Source organism: Chroicocephalus ridibundus, chromosome 1 (genome assembly GCF_963924245.1).
Source record: "Chroicocephalus ridibundus chromosome 1, bChrRid1.1, whole genome shotgun sequence".
Taxonomy (NCBI): Eukaryota; Metazoa; Chordata; class Aves; order Charadriiformes; family Laridae; genus Chroicocephalus; species Chroicocephalus ridibundus.
The window spans coordinates 131338924-131356095 of record NC_086284.1 but is presented as its reverse complement, the minus strand read 5'-3'; the positions used below and the strand labels follow the sequence as shown (position 1 = coordinate 131356095).

The window sequence follows — 17172 nt, the reverse complement described above, 5'->3', positions numbered from 1 at the left end:
CTCTCTTCTCCAACACTTTGCTTCTCCCTGTTTGATTTTTTTTTTCCTTTTTCCTCTTCAGTTGCAAGGCACCCCAGATTGAAACATCAACACTTCCTTTATCTCTCTGTCCCAGTATTTGAGGGGATTGTCTCCTGTAAACAGGGCAATAAATACCTTTTTACCCTAATGATTCATAAATACACATCTCTAACTTGGATTCCCTCCATCCAAGTTAGAGTAGTAATCCTGCCTTTCTAAATTTACTCACAAGCCTCCAGACGTGAAGTTAACGTTGCCAAGATGAACTCTATTTTTTTGTGCTAAAATCTTCTCTTCGCTACTTCAACACAGCCAACAGCACGAGTCTTCCCCGACACTCTGATCCGTAATTTTGGTTTGATCCTTGGAACATCACACTTTAACTCTTAGATTCAGACTGGATACTAAACTAGACTGCTTCTTCCTGCGAATAACCTCCAAAATGACCAACAAAAGTCTAAGTGTCTTGGTCGTTGATAATCTCTTGTTTGGCTTCGAGTTGCCTGCAAGTCTTGTTCTCTCAAATTGATCCTCATGAAATTATCTTGCTGGTTCATTACTTAATTGAATCATCTCCTGATATGTCTTCCCATTAACTTCCATTTTCATTTATATAACCCTCAAAACTTTAGACCTAATGCTTATGTTATCACATGACTGCTCCTGCTTTTGCCTTAATAATATCAGCTTCAACTGCACAACTTCCAAAAATAATTTATTTTTCTTTTCCCATAATCATCCCTTACGAGAAGAGATAAACCTGTAAGCAAAATCCTAAATCCATTCTCAATACCCCTCTTAAAACTCATATATAAGTCATACAACAAAACATAACTTGAGAATGACTTAGCAAGATATTTTACAGTCTGTGACCCAGTCTTGCCCTGTTCCTTATCTTAGTGCCTGGTGCGTCTTTCAGTACATCGTACAGTACCTACTCCTGTGTAAGTATTGAACAGCAAAAGCAATAACCAAATAATCTCTGAGGAAAGAAATGAAGCTGTTAATGCGGTCTTACACAAGAGTCAGACTCATACTCTTCAGTTATGAAGATTTTGCAGACCATTCTGATTTTGGGGTTGAAGATGGAAACAAGGTAATCTATTTTCAGCTATGGAAAACTCCATGGTCTGTGGTTGTAATTTTGAATGAAAACGTTGGTCATTTTTGGTCTTAGAATTTATTAATTTTTTAGCAGGGGAAACCCCCCAAACCTTTGACTGCTGTCTGTCCCTCAGGTTCTCTGTTACAGACTTGAAACTAGCAAGACCAGACTAATAAATTTTAAGACATTATACACCAAACCTTTTTATGGACTGCTGGATTTGTACCTGGACTAATCTTTTAACTGAAGAGGCCACCTTTTATGAAGTATTACGAGATAAAATCATAGAAATCAGTTGTCAAGTAATCAGTCTAGAGACACAGAACAGAATTTCTTGTGTGAGTGTACAAGTGTATTTCAACAGCTACACAACTCCATATTTATGTGAGATGATAAAACAACTACCACCCCTTTATCTTGCCTATACTGAGTATTTAATGTAAAATTGCCTACCCAGTTGTTCTGTGAAAACTACTTTAAAAAGAGATGAATAAGAGGCATCCTGGAGACCTAATTACATATAAGTACTGCAGTTAATTAAGATACATACAGCTCATCTGTTGAACAGTCATTTTTGCAAAATTAATTATAGCTTTGTTCGTCGCATTCTGCAGTGATGAATACTAATATTTAAATTGAGTATCACTATAATTCAAAATTTAAAGATATTAAAAACATTAATTTTCATAGTTCTCTTTGATGTATGTATTTTTAAACCCACTTTACATTCCCCATTAAAGATCAGAGGCATGGGATGGTTCCCCAAAGCCAAATATTCAAGTACCAAGCCAAGATTAACATTTTAAATTTCACAGCGCCCAATCCAATCTGTACTCTTTTAAACCACATTGCTCTTCTGAAAACATAGAAGAATTAATCAATAACTATAACCAGGCAGTGCCACTGCAAAACAAGAAATGCTTCATATAAGTATATGTACACTGAAATGAATATAAAACCAAAGAAAGATACTGTCATCAAGAACATAACATTGCTGAAAAATCATTTCTAAGGCCCAGTCTGCCCCATATAAGTCACTGAGGTTTTCTCATTGACTCTTTTGGAAGACGAAAACAGATTTCAGATATCTGTATAATAAAGATAATTTTCAAAATTAAGCATGGTTGACATCACAAAATGTAGTAAGTTTGCATGCATGCTGAATGTGTTTAAAAAAAACACATTACAAAGCACAAACACATAGATTTAAGTCAGGCATAGTCCAATTATGATAAAGCTATTTGCCTAACCTTCATAGAACTTACTCTGATAGGAAGTACGGATCCGTTTCGTTAAATCTGGATAAAAGTTAGACAGGCCACGCATGCAAAAGTTGTCTTTGGAACATGCCAGTACACCAGCATCAGCAGCAGGCAGAGGAAAGAGAGAAAAAACAGTCTAAAGTGAAAGGAACTGATATCATAACCAGCATCTAGAACAGCCAAGGTGAAAAAATTTCAGCAGATGCTTACCTTCCAATCGGGAGATATAACCAGAAAAATAATCAAAAAAGTAAAGGACGTGGGATGGATGGTGAGAAAGCAGCTGAGGCTTTATTTAGATGCATAGTTTCTATGAGCAATCTAGAAGTGTGTATTCCTTCTTAGCAGTCACTTATACGCAGCGGGCTCCACTCTAGCAGCACTGCATAGCTGGAACATTGCCTTGAAGGATTGGCCAAGACTGTCACTAACACAGAGAAATCTGATGTGGTACAGTCCTGATAATAGCTATTTCTACACCAGCTACCCTCCACCTTTTGTACAGGGCTCTGCAGCACATGACTTGTGGTTAGCTGCTCAAATTACTTTGGGAGCTGCTCTGAGTCTGGCTGAAGGAGACAGAGAAGCTGAAGGTAAATTAAAACTGCTTGTTCCTTCTCTCCTCAGCTGTGCCAAATTTATATCCTTAGCACTTGGCACAGATGAGAACTAAGCTTGCCATGATTAAATGCCTAGAAAGTGAGATAAATGGCCTTTCAGGAACAGAAATAGGCCTGAATTCTCTAAATTTTACGTTCTGTTTGGAGTACTAACATATTCCCAATTAAAAAAAGTTTCCATTGACTCTATGGAGAAATAGGATTTGATGACACAGTGCAGGGTCTGCTGATGAAAATGCTGACATCATAAACTCACTATGATCTGCTGCTTTTATAATTTTATGGTTAGATTTAAAACTCAACATTTTCAAATAGATTTTTTGTAAAACACATTTTATAATTGTGTCTGACTCAAGTATGTTAGTATGGAATATGAGAGTAAAAAGACTTGAAACAAAGATGATCTTTGGACTTTTTTCTCATACAGGTAAACTCTTTAGATAACCAAAAATGTATGGTAAAATTTAGCTGTATTGATGGACTAATATTTCTAACACACAATGCATAATAATAGCTATGACTTACAAATGTGATCCTCTTGGCATCAAATTTTAAAATGGGGTACAGCTGGGTTTAGTAAGTTTATGTCAAGAGCTTCAATTCACTAACAAAGTGGCTAATTTGAGCTACTTGTGCTACATACATAACATGTCTCTCAGGTGTCACACTTCTCCAAACACAACTGCCTATTCAAATACCAATGAATAGTACTTGCAGAAGATACCGTTAAGTTTAAATTGAAGTCTTACCTATTGGTATGAACTTATTGAAAGCAGAAAGAAAATAGCATACAGGCTACACTTCAAGTGACTGCCACAGAAACAATTTACTGGTCTGCTCGTTATGTTTGTTCACAGACTCAGCTAAGGGAATGACTTGCTGACCTCCATCCCAAAAGAATAAACTTCATAAAACATTTTGTTTCTGAGAAAGTGTCAGTACCTAAAGCATGTTAGGTTTCTTTTATCAAGTTATAGAAACTCCTTTGGCCGGCAAATAGTCATGCATTTCAAAAGCACTATAAAAAGCCACAGGCAAAAAAAACCAAAGAACATATCAGGCTCATAAAGGCAATAATTTATTTCCTACCTGCAGCAAACTGCTTGCTTTTGCGAGGTGAACGGGGTTGACGCTGGTATGGATCACTTGATCCGTATAGGTCAAGGGTTCCCATGCTCAGCAGTACTGTCTTCTGCATGAAGTCCACAACGGCCAAGCCATTGCAGTTCCCAAATGCCACTCTGAAAAGAGATGTTCCTCAAAGGTATTAGTAATAGGTAATTAAGTGGTGCAACAATAATTATTATTTATTATTATGCATTCTGCACAAACATTTTCTTCAGAAACTACTCAAGGCTTACATTTTATAAAATTCTTACAGATTTGTAATCATGAATTTATAAAATTGTGTCCTGAAACACAGTAATTGACTTTCCAGAAAGCAGACTCCCCACTTGAATTTACTTTCTGTGCTAAACGCATTGCAATAACATCTAAAAGTTGCTTTACTGAACACTATAATTCCAGTAATAATGATGGAAATTAAGCCTACAAATCTGGATGTAGATCTTAAAAAGTGGTTACACATATATAAGGAATATGTATATAAAATAAAATATAAATACAAATACATGTATAAATAATTATTTTAATCTAAATATAAATGAAACATATTAAGCTGTATTGTGGAGATACCCAAATATGAAAGGTATTTATAAAATTTCGATCCAACTCCAACAGCTTGGCTACAGTGTGTATATATATATGTAAAAATATATATATATTCCTGCTAGAACAGTCTCTACCCCTCTGAAATGCTTCTACAAATGGCATTTTGATGGTGGTTTGATTTATGGGCAAGATCTTTCAACTGGCGTGAGACTGCCTAAGATCTGGACTGCTGTGGTGTTATAAGAAAAAAGAGATGGAACAATTTATTTCCTTTGCTGCCTACAAAGTCCCTTTCAAAGCATTCTGCCCTGATTCTTCTCTATTGCTTCTACTGATTTCCTTCTGACACTAGTTTCAGAAAGAGGGAAGAAGTTGTACTGGACCAGCAGCACTTTTTCCTCCTCTCCCATAAAAATGTTTTTTGTTCTTGCTTTTCCCCCAGCTTGGAAGAAGTGGAGGTTGGGGGGGCGGGGGGGGGGGGGGGGAAGGAAGAAAACAATGCATTTATCTAAGGAAAAGGAAAAAAAAAGGGAAAAGGAAGAAACCAAAAAAATGCTAAACATGTCTATATGTAAGACCTGGGAGAAAGTCTGAAGTTATCCATAGCATATGGAAACCCATACATCTCAGCAGATAATATCTTTGCTTCATAGTCTCACTAAAGCATTAAACCTATTTCAGATTTAATATTAAAACAGACAAGCAAAATTGACCCATTCCTTTCTGATTTAAATAAGGGCAAATAAATTCACAAAGCATACGGCTATTGAAAGGATCCTTATGCCAAACTCTTGACACTGCATTGTTGGAGACTTCATTTAAGCAGGAATATTATATACTGACAATTATCCTACAGAATTGTCTCCTTTTCTATCAAACTGCAATTTCAACTTTAAGATAGAAAGGATTGCAGGTACAGCCACAAGGAACTCAAAATCCCAAACCATCCTCCATCAGATTAGGAATCACTTGTGATCAAATTACATCATTTTATGTAAAAAATAATTAAGGTGGTCAGTTCAAAGCCCTGCAAAATATTTAATCACTCAGTTCAACTAAATGTGAGCTGTGTACTCACCTCCACCTGAGTCTTAATATAGCTCCAAAATATCTTAAAGGACACATATGAATTTGTGCGTGGAAAAACAATAAGGAAAGAGAGAAGGAACGAGACAGAGGAAGGGGAAGCACGGCACATAGAACACTTTCCTCTCTTGTGGCTTTTCTTCCTCTGCTTCCATTGTGAAAAAGAGGGTTCCATAGAAAAGGTAAAGGGTGAAAATGAGGTGAGTTTTTCTTGTTTGTTAAACTGGCAAATTAAGGCACCATCTACAACAGTGGGTCAAATTCTACTGGTTGTTACTACACTGTGTTTTCTACCCTTGACTTAACAGTGACTTTAGTACAGCATCTACAGACACACTATGAACATACTCTTTTTTTCCCCATTGACTTTTCATTGATCGGTAGCTTAAGCAGCTAGCAATATACACCAGCTTAACGTGTGTAAAAATACACTTTTATTTGGCAATATTTTGTGCTTATGAGGGAAGATCATAAGGCGCACGGAGGAATAAACCCCATGTTTTATGTATGTAGAGTAGTATCTTTTTCAGCAGTTACTAAAGCCTGTTTTGCTTAAAATAAGAACAAAATAATTTTTAGAGAGTTTCCCTGGGACAAAAAGGAACTCCACGTGTTACATTTGCCAGAAGACCATTCTGTTCTATATGTCTTCATGTTTCTTGACACAAATTGACTGATAAAGAGTAGTAAAATATTATTTTGCTATTTGTTTTTGGCATTCTTGTATTTTGCTTTAAAGCATACATTAATAGGCATTGTCAGAGAAAGGACATTGAAGTAGAAAAGATTACTAGCGTAATGTATGACAGCAATTCCTGTGTTCTAGCTGGAGAAGAAAAAAAAAGGAACAAAAACGGTGAGTGTCGATCTCATCTGTTAATACTTTACGGAACAAAAATTAATGCCATCTGCATTTTGAAAATTATTAACCTGAGATTTATTAATTTTGGAAAACATGAGTCACAAGAAGAGGTAGTGATCATTCACTCTGGGGTCAGCAAAGCCACAAAACGGATCATGACTTCCTGGTCTGCATTTTTCTAAACTCTAAGTTCACACACAAGCATGGATATTGCATTTCCTACACCTAAAAATTATTTTTCCAAGAAAAATCAGAAATTACTCATTGATATGATAACATTTCTGAGGAATGATAAGAAAATCTAGACAGACATTACTATTAACAAGGCTTAAGATAAATTGCTAACATCCAATCATTATGAAATCTAATACAAAATAAGCATAATGAATTTATCAATTTTGAGTGATGACAAGAAATAGTTGCTAGGAGGTGTTCTGTTGGTATCTTTCATTGAAATGTCCTAAAATCCTTGTTCGACATTTCTTGACAATTAATATGTAGATTGGCTGAAAATTTTTATCACCATGAGCTGGTATTAATTTTCAGAGAGTGTTTTCAGTCCAACCAAACATCCTTTAAAACAAATTTAGTATTTGTATTTAACCTTATAGATCTTCAGTTGTAATTGAAACATTTTGCAATTTTTCTTTTCTACTTTCATACCATAAAGAAAGTTTTTGATGATTCATTTCAACAGAAATAAAACAGGTGTTAATACTTCTAATTGGTAGCTTGGTACTGTTAAAAGTCATAGGTCCAAGGAAAAAGTTGAGAGAGACAAGAGAGAGGGAAAGAGAAAAGACTCTGCAGAAGATATTTAAAGAAACAGGCCTTTCTTGGGCAGCTTTTGTGGGAAAGTTAAATTTAGGTTATTGGGCTATTTTATTGATACATGCATTTATTTCTAAAACACTCATCTACTTAATATACGGTGTTTTAAAGGAGGCTGTCCTATAAACTATTACTGCTTCTAACAAATGAAACAATTTAAAGCATTTGATTGAATCAGGTATGTTTAGGAAACCACTGTGAGTACTAGAACTGCAATCTGTCAGAATAGTTTACAAGTGAGAGAATGGTGTGATTATTCCTGAAGTCAGATGCTGCCTTGAAGCCTGAGACCTGCAAGGGAACACATTAGGCAATACCCAAGAATTTGCACAAGTGATAAATTCATAGGTATGGTAAAACAAAAGAAACTTCCAGAATTCATGAATAGGAAACTGTCTGGAAATTCAGGACAAAGACTTGACAAAACAGCCCCCAAATGACAATATTTTTGCACCAATGTAAAGGCTCTGCATAAAATTTGCAAAGTCTCTGAAGAGAGTCAAGTGACTTACTGAAAATCAGTAGGAGTCAGACACCTAACATCCACTACAGCCTACAGTTTTTACTGGAGTAACACCTTCTGCAGGGAAAACCATTTTAATGTATCTGGGCAACTCTCAGTGAGAGTTAAAAATTGGTAAACAAATTGAACCTAAGGAAAAAAATACACACAGATACCCTCACTTGCATTTCCATACAGAATTTTGCATTTGAATGTTCCTTATTCCATTTTCAATTTCAGGTCACTGGTTCTCTTGCAAACAGAGATTAGCACAGACATAAAAATGCTGTTCTTATAAGATAATTTCCAACTAGACATGATGTAATGATAAACGACATTGAACACTTAATCACATCACCATTTTCTATGAAATGTACTTCACCTTGGTCAGCCTTTCAAAATAGCTTTAAAAATTACAGATTTGAAAGGTAATTAGATTTTATTTGAAAGGATGGAAAGAATAATGTGAAAAGATTCAGTCTTTTAAATAGGAATAGTAAAAATATTGGCAAGAATGGCAGTTCGACATCTCATATTACAATCTTTATGTGAGTTCAAATAATTTTTCCCAAAGAATCTGGGTTATAGCACCTTTTGATTATTTTTAGTCTGACTTAAATCGTCCATGGGAAACTTCAGACTATAATTGGAAAATACATGTTTTAGTGCAATATATAATTGGAAAATATATGATTTAGTGCAATAAGCAATAAATCAATTAAACCTTAATTTTGAGTTACTTACAGTCCATAAGCAGAGTTTACAGCAAGACTGGTAATCTGTTGTGGAGGCTCACCATCCACCCACACCAACTGAATAACAAGATCCGCCTGGTATCCAGGAGGCATTCGCACAGGTCGAGTCTTAACGCTAGAGAAAAAGGGGTACAAAATAAGAACAAACAAACAGACAAACAGACTGGGCCACGAATAACAACTGCTTCTCTTGAAAAAATACTTGTGAAGCACAGTCCCTTAAAAAGTCCAGCGCAGTACCAGCACTTGCAGCATACTGTGCATACCCCCATATATGGAGACTAGGCGTTCCAATCAGAACAAGCACACTTTGGAGGAATTCCAGGTTTTGACTTTCGTTTCCATTGTAGAAATAAATCTGAAAACTTCAACATTCCCTACAAAAGTAACTCTGGAGAATATGTAGGTGGGGGTCAATAAAAATAATTTTTTGCTTAATAATTTTGCTTTGATTTTCCTTTTTCAAAATATTTTCTTATGCTACATAATGCACACTTAAAAAATCATCATGAATAATCAACTTGAATGAAAGACCTAGAATACTTTCTTCTGGAACTTTGAAATGGGACATTTCTGTATTTTTGAAACTTTCTTGCTCTGAAGTAAAACATGACAGAAAAATGCAAAGAGGCAGGAGAAGATGAGATGATGTACCTTTCTGCAGTGGTCCTTATCATTACATATTCAAAACTCACAGACTTCACAATTAAATTGGTTCATCTAGTGCAAACAAGTCCTGTTTTTTTCTTATCAGTATAATCACCTAATATGTGATCTGGTCTTAATGAATGAATGCTTACTACGTAAACTCTGATATAATTATTAATACTTCTTCATATTCTGTTATGGCAAGTGCAGTGACGTGCAAAGCAGATAGTGAAGGCATACACAGTAAGGGGGAGTGTAAGAACTGAACACTTCTGTATGACTGCTCTATGTGTGTTCTTGACTGGTAGAACTTAACATGATGATACACTGAAAGAAGGTATTATGCAATAATAGCAATATTTTGAGGTATTCATGTTATTCAGTAGTACATTTGCACGGTAGGTAGTAATTTATACATAAAGCCCACTAGCCAGTGCATTTTTACTGTAGCTGTAAATGGTGAGACCACTTATATTGCACCCCTCTGCACACAGTCATAAAGCAGTATATCGCATATAATCCCCTATCACATATAATCCTCCATGCCTGTGAAAAATAGTACTCAAAAAAAGACTAAGAATCAGGAGAGGAAGGAGAGTAGCTAGCTAATATAGACACGGACAACACATTCTGAAGAACTGCAATTTTTGGCACATAATATTTCTTTCTGCTGTAAGCGCTTCTCTATACATATGTCTCTACCATAAATAACTTAAGCAGTTATTTATGCTTAAGCAGATCCTATGTAATGGATCTTAGAGATCTTTCATGACTTTGATGATGCAGACTATCTCCTGAACGTGACTCAGCTAGCTTTCCAAGCAGCCTTAGCCCTGGACCTCAAAAGATGGTGGATCAGATTGGAAGAAAGCCCAAATAATTTCTATTCAGAAGCAAGTAAGTAAGCACTTCTTTCAAGAGAGGACTGAATGAGGAACTTCTCATTCAATAACTAGGGGTATCAGGTTTTTTGTATCCACACTGACTGTATCTGTTGGGATGGAGGCCTTGGTGGCAAATAGGGCTACCATCAATCTTGGAAAATTGAAGATAGATGCAGAAAACTGAAGTAAAATGAAGTAAAACAGAACTACAGAATGACACCAGGGCAAAAGTTCTGAACAAGATAACTACAGTAGCACAGTGAACAATGTACAAAGCAAATTGTGCTCTAATTCTGACAGAAGTCAAGAAGAACAGAGGACTGTGCAATACTTCTCACACTTTTATGGTCTGATAAGAGAAAATGAGAAAAGACTGGACATGGATGTACCCTATGACACAATGAGATAAAATCTCCAGCTCAGTGTTAGCAGTAGAAGCACCTGCATCATAGAATCATAGAATCTTCATGGTTGGAAAGGACCTTTGAGATCATCGAGTCCAACCATACACACACCAAAAAAAACCCCCAAAAACACATCACAAAACAAAAAACCCCAAAAAACAAGATACTTTTTGCAAAAGTTCTTAAAGCATAAGGATTATTTTCTTAATAAGACCTTAATACCTGTGGCAGGTTGACCTCAGTCAGCTGCCAGGTGCCCACCCAGCTGCTCTCTCACTCCCCCTCCTCAACAGGACAGGGGAAGAAAATAAGATGAAAAAGCTCATGGGTTGAGATAGGACAGGGAGCTTGCTTACCAGTTACCATCACAGGCAAAACAGACTCAAGCTGGGGAAAATTACTTTAATTTATTGCCAATTAAAAATAGAGCAGAAGAGTGAAAAATTTTTTTAAAAGACAAAACTAAAAATACCATCTCCCCACACCTGCCATCTTTCCAGGCTCAATTTACCTCCTCCCCCACCCCAAGCAGCACAGTGGGGATGGGGAACGGTGGTTTCCGTCAGTTCATAGCACTCTGTGACTGCCATTCATTCCTCATGCTTTTCTCCTGCTCCAGTGTGGGGTCCCTCCCAAGGGTTACAGTCCTTCAGGAACAGACTGCTCCAGCATGGGTCCCTCACGGGCCACAGTTTCTGCCAGAAAACCTGCTCCTGAGTGGGCTCCTCTCCATGGGTTGCAACTCCTGCCAGGAGCCTTCTCCAACATGGTCTCTCCATGGGCTGCAGAGGGACAACCTGCATCACCATGGTCTCCTCCAAAGGCTGCAGGAATCTCTGCTCCAGCACCTGGAGCACCTCCTCCTCCTCTTCCTTCTCTCACCTTGGTGTCTGCAGGTCTGTTTCTCCTACTTTTTTCCCCGCTCCTCTCTCTCAATGCTGCTGTGCAGCATTTTTTGCCCTTTCTTAACTCTGTTTTCCCAGAGTGCCACCGTCTTGGCTGAGGGGCTCACCCTGGAGTGGGTTGGTTGGAGCTGTCTGGAGCCGTCTGTGTCCTGCACAGGGCAGCCCTGGCCGCTCCGCACTGAGGCCATCCTGCAGCCCCCCTGCAGGGCACCTGCAGCTGATACATCATCTTTGATAACTGCCTTTTCAAAATACATTCACACCCTGTCTTGAATTGTTTAACCATTTCAGTAACAAAGTTTATGCTGTACTGTTGCTATTTTTATTGTAGAGGGTTCACTTGCCTTGCCAAACCCTTCCCTTATTTACTATTTAATGAGAAAGGCACTCCTCATCTATCTTTCTAAATGCATTTCCTTAACAGCAGCTTGGCACACTATTCTATTTCTTTTGCCAGCCGTACTGTTCAGATCTTAGATATCCATTTATCTGGAGCAGTAATCAGCCACTTGGCTCGGATCTTGTCATAGGAAAGACAGAACAGCACAGTTCAGCAAGCAGAATCCTTTTTCCTTGTCCTCCTCTTCTTCTGTCCTGATTGTCCAGGCCCAGCTGTGAGAACAGACCTCCAGGCCACCGGTCTGGAAAACCACTCCTCCATTCCCCGCTCAGGGTTGCTGCAGTCACAAGAGCAAAAGGAAAGCACTCAACAGCCACAGCCTTGACCCAACCTGGAAGGGAATCTCATTGTGATAACGTGTACACAGTGGAGATGGACAGCACTTTATCTACCTGGTTAGAGACGAGAAAATAACCACTTTCATTTTCTTGCATGAGGAGCCTTGTTACCCAGGGTTGGTGACAGATTGCAACTGATACAGCAACATACCACAACTCTAGCATGCCAAAAAATTATGGGAGCCAAAAAGCAGTGCTGGCAGTAGTGAGATAAGACTTTCTGAAGTACAGGTTGACCAAGCCAGAGTAAGCACGTGGTGTAGCAGGGTTGCACAAGACACCTTGTTGGAACTAATACATGGTTGTGTCAAGCCTGGAGAGAGGACGCAGCAGAAACAGCAGCTGGTGCAAGTGAAGCGCCAGCTGGGCAGCTGGTGAAAGAGCTAGGCAGTTTGTTGTTAGATGTGTGATGCCTTTCACAATCATCTGCAACTTTCTCAGGTCCTGCAGTCTCCTCAAACTCCATAGCCATCTCAGAGTATATCTATTATACCTGAGGATATGGGATCAAATATCTGGGTATCGCATACCTGGAGATTAGAGCAGAATATATGCAGCATTTCAAGATGAGGAATGAGACCTTCACTTGGATCTCCAAGACATACACATCTCCTCTCCCCTTCATGACTTTGACCTGCTTCTGCCTTTTCCCCTGTCCGACTGCAGAAGCACAGTGGTTGTGTGGCAAGGTTTTGGTAGTGGGGGGCGAGGGGCTGCAGCGGTGGCCTCTGTGAGGAGAGGCCAGGGGCTGCCCCATGCCAGACACGGCCTCATTCTAGCTGGTTCCAGCTGGCTCTGCCACAGACCCATGGCAGGACACAACTGAGCCCCTCAGCAATATCAACACTGCAGCCCTTGGAGGACCCTGTTGTGGAGCAGGTGGATATTTCCTGAAGGAACTGTGACTTGTAGAGAGCCCATGCTGGAGTAGGTTTATCCTGAAGGACTGTACCCGATGGGAGGGACGCCACACCAGAGCAGGAAAAAGTGTGAGGAGGAAAGAGTGGCAGAGAGAAGCTGTTATGGACTGACCACAACCACCATTCCCCATCCCCACTGTGCTGCTCAGGGTGGAAGAGGTTGAAGAGTTGGAAGTGAAGGTGCAAAGTTGGGGAAAAAGCGAGGACGGGGAAAGGAGTTTTAATTTTTGCTTTTGTTTCTCATCATCCAACTCTATTTGAATTGGCAATAAATCAAATTACTTTTCCCCAAGTTCAGTTTGTTTTGCCTATGACAGTAATTGGTACATGATCTCCCCAACTTTATCTCAACACATGAGCTTTTTCATCTTATTTTCTTCCCCTTGCCCTGTTGAGGAGAGGGAATGACAGAGTGGCTGTGTGGGCATCTGGCAGCCAGCCAAGGTCAACCCACCATAGTTGGCAATAGCTTTATATTGCTGCTTTCTATTAATAGCAAACCTCTGCTCAAAGTTTTGTACTTTCTTACCTGTTCTGTTGGCGCTAAAGTTCTGCCCTTTCCTTTGTTCATAAAATACATATCCATGAGCATTTCTGAAGCGACACTATCCATAAGCTTAGAGAAGCCCTGGATTACCCAGAAGTATTCGTGGTGAGAACAAAGGGACGAACATTTGTGAACTCAAGCTGCTAAAGGAGAGGGGTCTTTTGAGACCAGGAAAAACGGAAACTAGAACAAGAGTTGTATACAATGAAGATGGATTCTTTTCAAAGAAATTTGACAGCAAGCAGAAGCTGAATATTTCATACAAACAGTCCTCCAGAGTATCCTTGTGACGAAGCCCTTCCACGTCTTTGTGGAAGAAGCATACTAGTGGTAGTGTTTCCATCTTGCACCCCATTTTCAGTTTTCAGCTCCTGCCCTTAAAAATGTTATAAAAAATATAAAACATGTAAATGAGTTCCAGGATGCAGGATTTAAGACTAATGCCCTTTCAGCTGAGCAGATGTACTCTCCATCCATATTTTCTAATGGATAACTGATGATGTGGGGGAAAAAAGTCAAGCACACTGCTATGGTGAGTTTCAACAAATATCTGTTGAGGCAATGTGTTTACCCTTTTCTTCTTCTAAACAAATTACTGTGAGCCTGAGAATGGCTGTGGAATTAATTCTGATCTTCTAAAACATGCTTTTATTATGATCTTTTTATTATGATCTTTTTATTATGATTTTTATTTTGATATTTTCCAATGTGTTTTCCATTGTGTTTTGTACAATATGCTTAAAAAGCTAGAGAACTTGAAGTGCCTTCTAAGTTTTCATTCAGATTGTTGTTACCTGAGCAAGAAAGGCAAACACCTTTCTCTCTACTTTTCACTGTAAATTTGAGGATCTTCTTTGGTAAGATGGATGTTATTTCACAGGCATTTTCTCTAAGCATAGAATAAGCTTTAGTTGGTGAAAGACTGTAAGACTGGAATAAAATAGTTTCAGATTTCATGATTCAATTCGTCATTCCCATGCACCTGTGACACCTTCCTCTTTAAGGATGTTTGAACTGTTTCCTTCGTTTCACTAACAATCTTGTTTGAACAGTAAAGTTGATCTTTCGTTCTTCCTCACCTTGTTTTGGATTGCTCTTTTTAAAGTGTTTATATTATAAGCCTAAACAGACTGCAGGAGTAAGCACAGAAGGAATGTAGATATTTCAGTGATTTCCTTGACATGTTCTTGTTATGCAACACTGAATTTGGTTGTTGCAAAGTTTTGGATTTTAGTTTTCTTTATGAGATAATCACAGTTCTTTATCATTTTGGAGCTACTTGGAGCTACTGTCAAAACCCTTGATTGACCTAATTTTGGGATGATACTAAAAGTCTGGGAACAAACTTACATTCTGGGTTTGATGACAGTATTTACATCAAAAATATTTATCTGCATAATCACAAATACATAAGTTTCTTATGTTACTATAGCTGCATATTTCATGATAATATCTTCTGAAATAAGCAAGAACAATATTTACTCCACACTGCTGCTTGCCTATCTTGGTAACATTTACCTTTGGCTTTCAGAAAAATAACAAGTTTTTATCACTTCAGCCCCTTCAATCACTTTCTTTCTAGTACCTATTTGCTGACACAAACACATTTAGTCATTCTGACTAGCAAAAATTATATAGTGTGGAGTGCCACTCATTTGCCCTAACAAGGCTGAGAAGCCTTGTTATGAAAATAAACACAATGGAGCCAAGATTAAAAGCTACTCTGTATATAAAATTTTACGTGGATTGTCAATATAGTTCAAGTTGTGCACTCACGCTCTGTGTGTAGGTGGCTGCAGCTTTACATTATTGTCACTGTATCTTAGGTTCTGTACTGCTGCCCACCTGAATGACTTGCAAAAAAAGTCAACAGCATCATCCAGGTCTCTACTGGGTTTTCTGTGTTTCCAGCACTACTTTCATTTTATCATCATAATTCTACCTAGAACAGAAGTTTTTTGACAGACAAGGAATGTAGACCTGGTTAGGCTTTGGGGGAAAATTGTGGATTTTTATACGTCTTTCCATATTGAAAAGGATGAAAGTACACAGTATACTTTTATACAAATGTAAGAGGGAGTATGCCAGCAATTCTAGTGGTATAATTACTTTGAATTTGAAAAATCAATTCTCTGTCAAAATAAGTTTACATTTACTTTGTGTAAAATGGGACAAAAATTAGTTGGCCAGCTTAATGTGAGATTATATGGAGTTAGGCAAACTTCTAAAAACTAACCACCTCTACTGGTTCATTACAGCTTTTCTGCCTTCAACATCAACAATTCCTCTCCTCCCCAGACCAAATCAAATAAGAATCCCTTATGGGAAAATGCTATCCACTGAAATAATCAATTGCATTCTTGCTGATTTCAATTTCATAAATAGATTTCACATTGGGAATTTTTTAATAACTTCTCTCTGTCTCTTCTATTGATTTTCATGGTTTATATTAATGATTAAACTGAGGTCTGAGGTTCAACTGCCTGACTGAATGAGGTGGACAAATGAACAGGATGCCAAAAAATAGTGTTAATTTTACAAGAACAATGTTATGATATTGTCTTTAAATGTTAATGCTATTTTCAGGAGCTCAATAGGCCAAAGTATGTACAAAGTCAGGGAATGTTCATTTCAACTGCTTTTGAAATAATTGAGGCATTTAAAATATTTAATAATAATTAGACTGAAATAATAATGAATTCACTAAAATGAGAGCAATTGTTATCAGCAGTGCACTATAATTGCTGGAAAATTATGGTTTATGAAGTTTTGTACAGAATTTTGTTTAGAAACTATTCAAACCCATAATTTATCCACCTCATTAGTAAGAACATATTCATCTACTCCAAACAGTGGCAATGTGTACTCTAGCAGACAACAATTTGCTTCTTTGTAAAGATTAAAGATACCTACACTTCCACACAGTGCAACTGTTTCATAACTATATATTTTAAAGATTGTTTCATGAATATGAACATCGTTTCCCCTTACATACCATAAAATGCATGTACTTCTTTCACAAAGAAAGATTTTAGTGTTATACTAATTAATCAAGGAGGCAAAGCTTTACACATGTCTGCTTTATGGAAGTCTCTTTGTGAACTCAAAAAAAAAAGTTCCTCTGAAATTCCTTGATTTATTCTGTAGTGCTTGTATTTCACTCAGACCTGTGGCTATGAGATGAAGATTTACCCCTAGATCATACTGGAAAATTGTATGTATCAAATCTTTACTGTAACAGCTTATCTTCTCCATAATTACTTCTAGCCTTTTAAAATCCCTTGTTAATTATTTTGCCTTAATTCTTTTGTTTGTTCCATATTCGGTTTTCTTCTCATTTTGTATTGCATACATATGATTAACCTCTTCTTGATAGTTGATGGATTGTTAATACGACAGATAGATAGGAAT

The 17172-nt window shown here is 37.6% G+C and overlaps 1 protein-coding gene across 15 annotated transcripts in view; it reads right to left on the bottom strand.

Annotated features, from left to right (window-relative positions):
• Positions 1-17172, bottom strand: part of STXBP5L (syntaxin binding protein 5L) — a 207819-nt gene that overhangs the window by 51976 nt on the left and 138671 nt on the right. For 11 of the 15 annotated variants that reach the window (XM_063352203.1, XM_063352266.1, XM_063352293.1 and 8 more), the window contains 3 exons: positions 8705-8830; positions 4098-4249; positions 2392-2463 (listed from right to left, as the gene is read on the bottom strand). In XM_063352203.1, the coding sequence (XP_063208273.1) occupies positions 2392-2463; positions 4098-4249; positions 8705-8830 (350 nt within the window). The remainder of the gene's footprint in view (positions 1-2391; positions 2464-4097; positions 4250-8704; positions 8831-17172) is intronic. The other 4 variants (XM_063352256.1, XM_063352312.1, XM_063352286.1 and 1 more) reach the window with 1 other exon arrangement.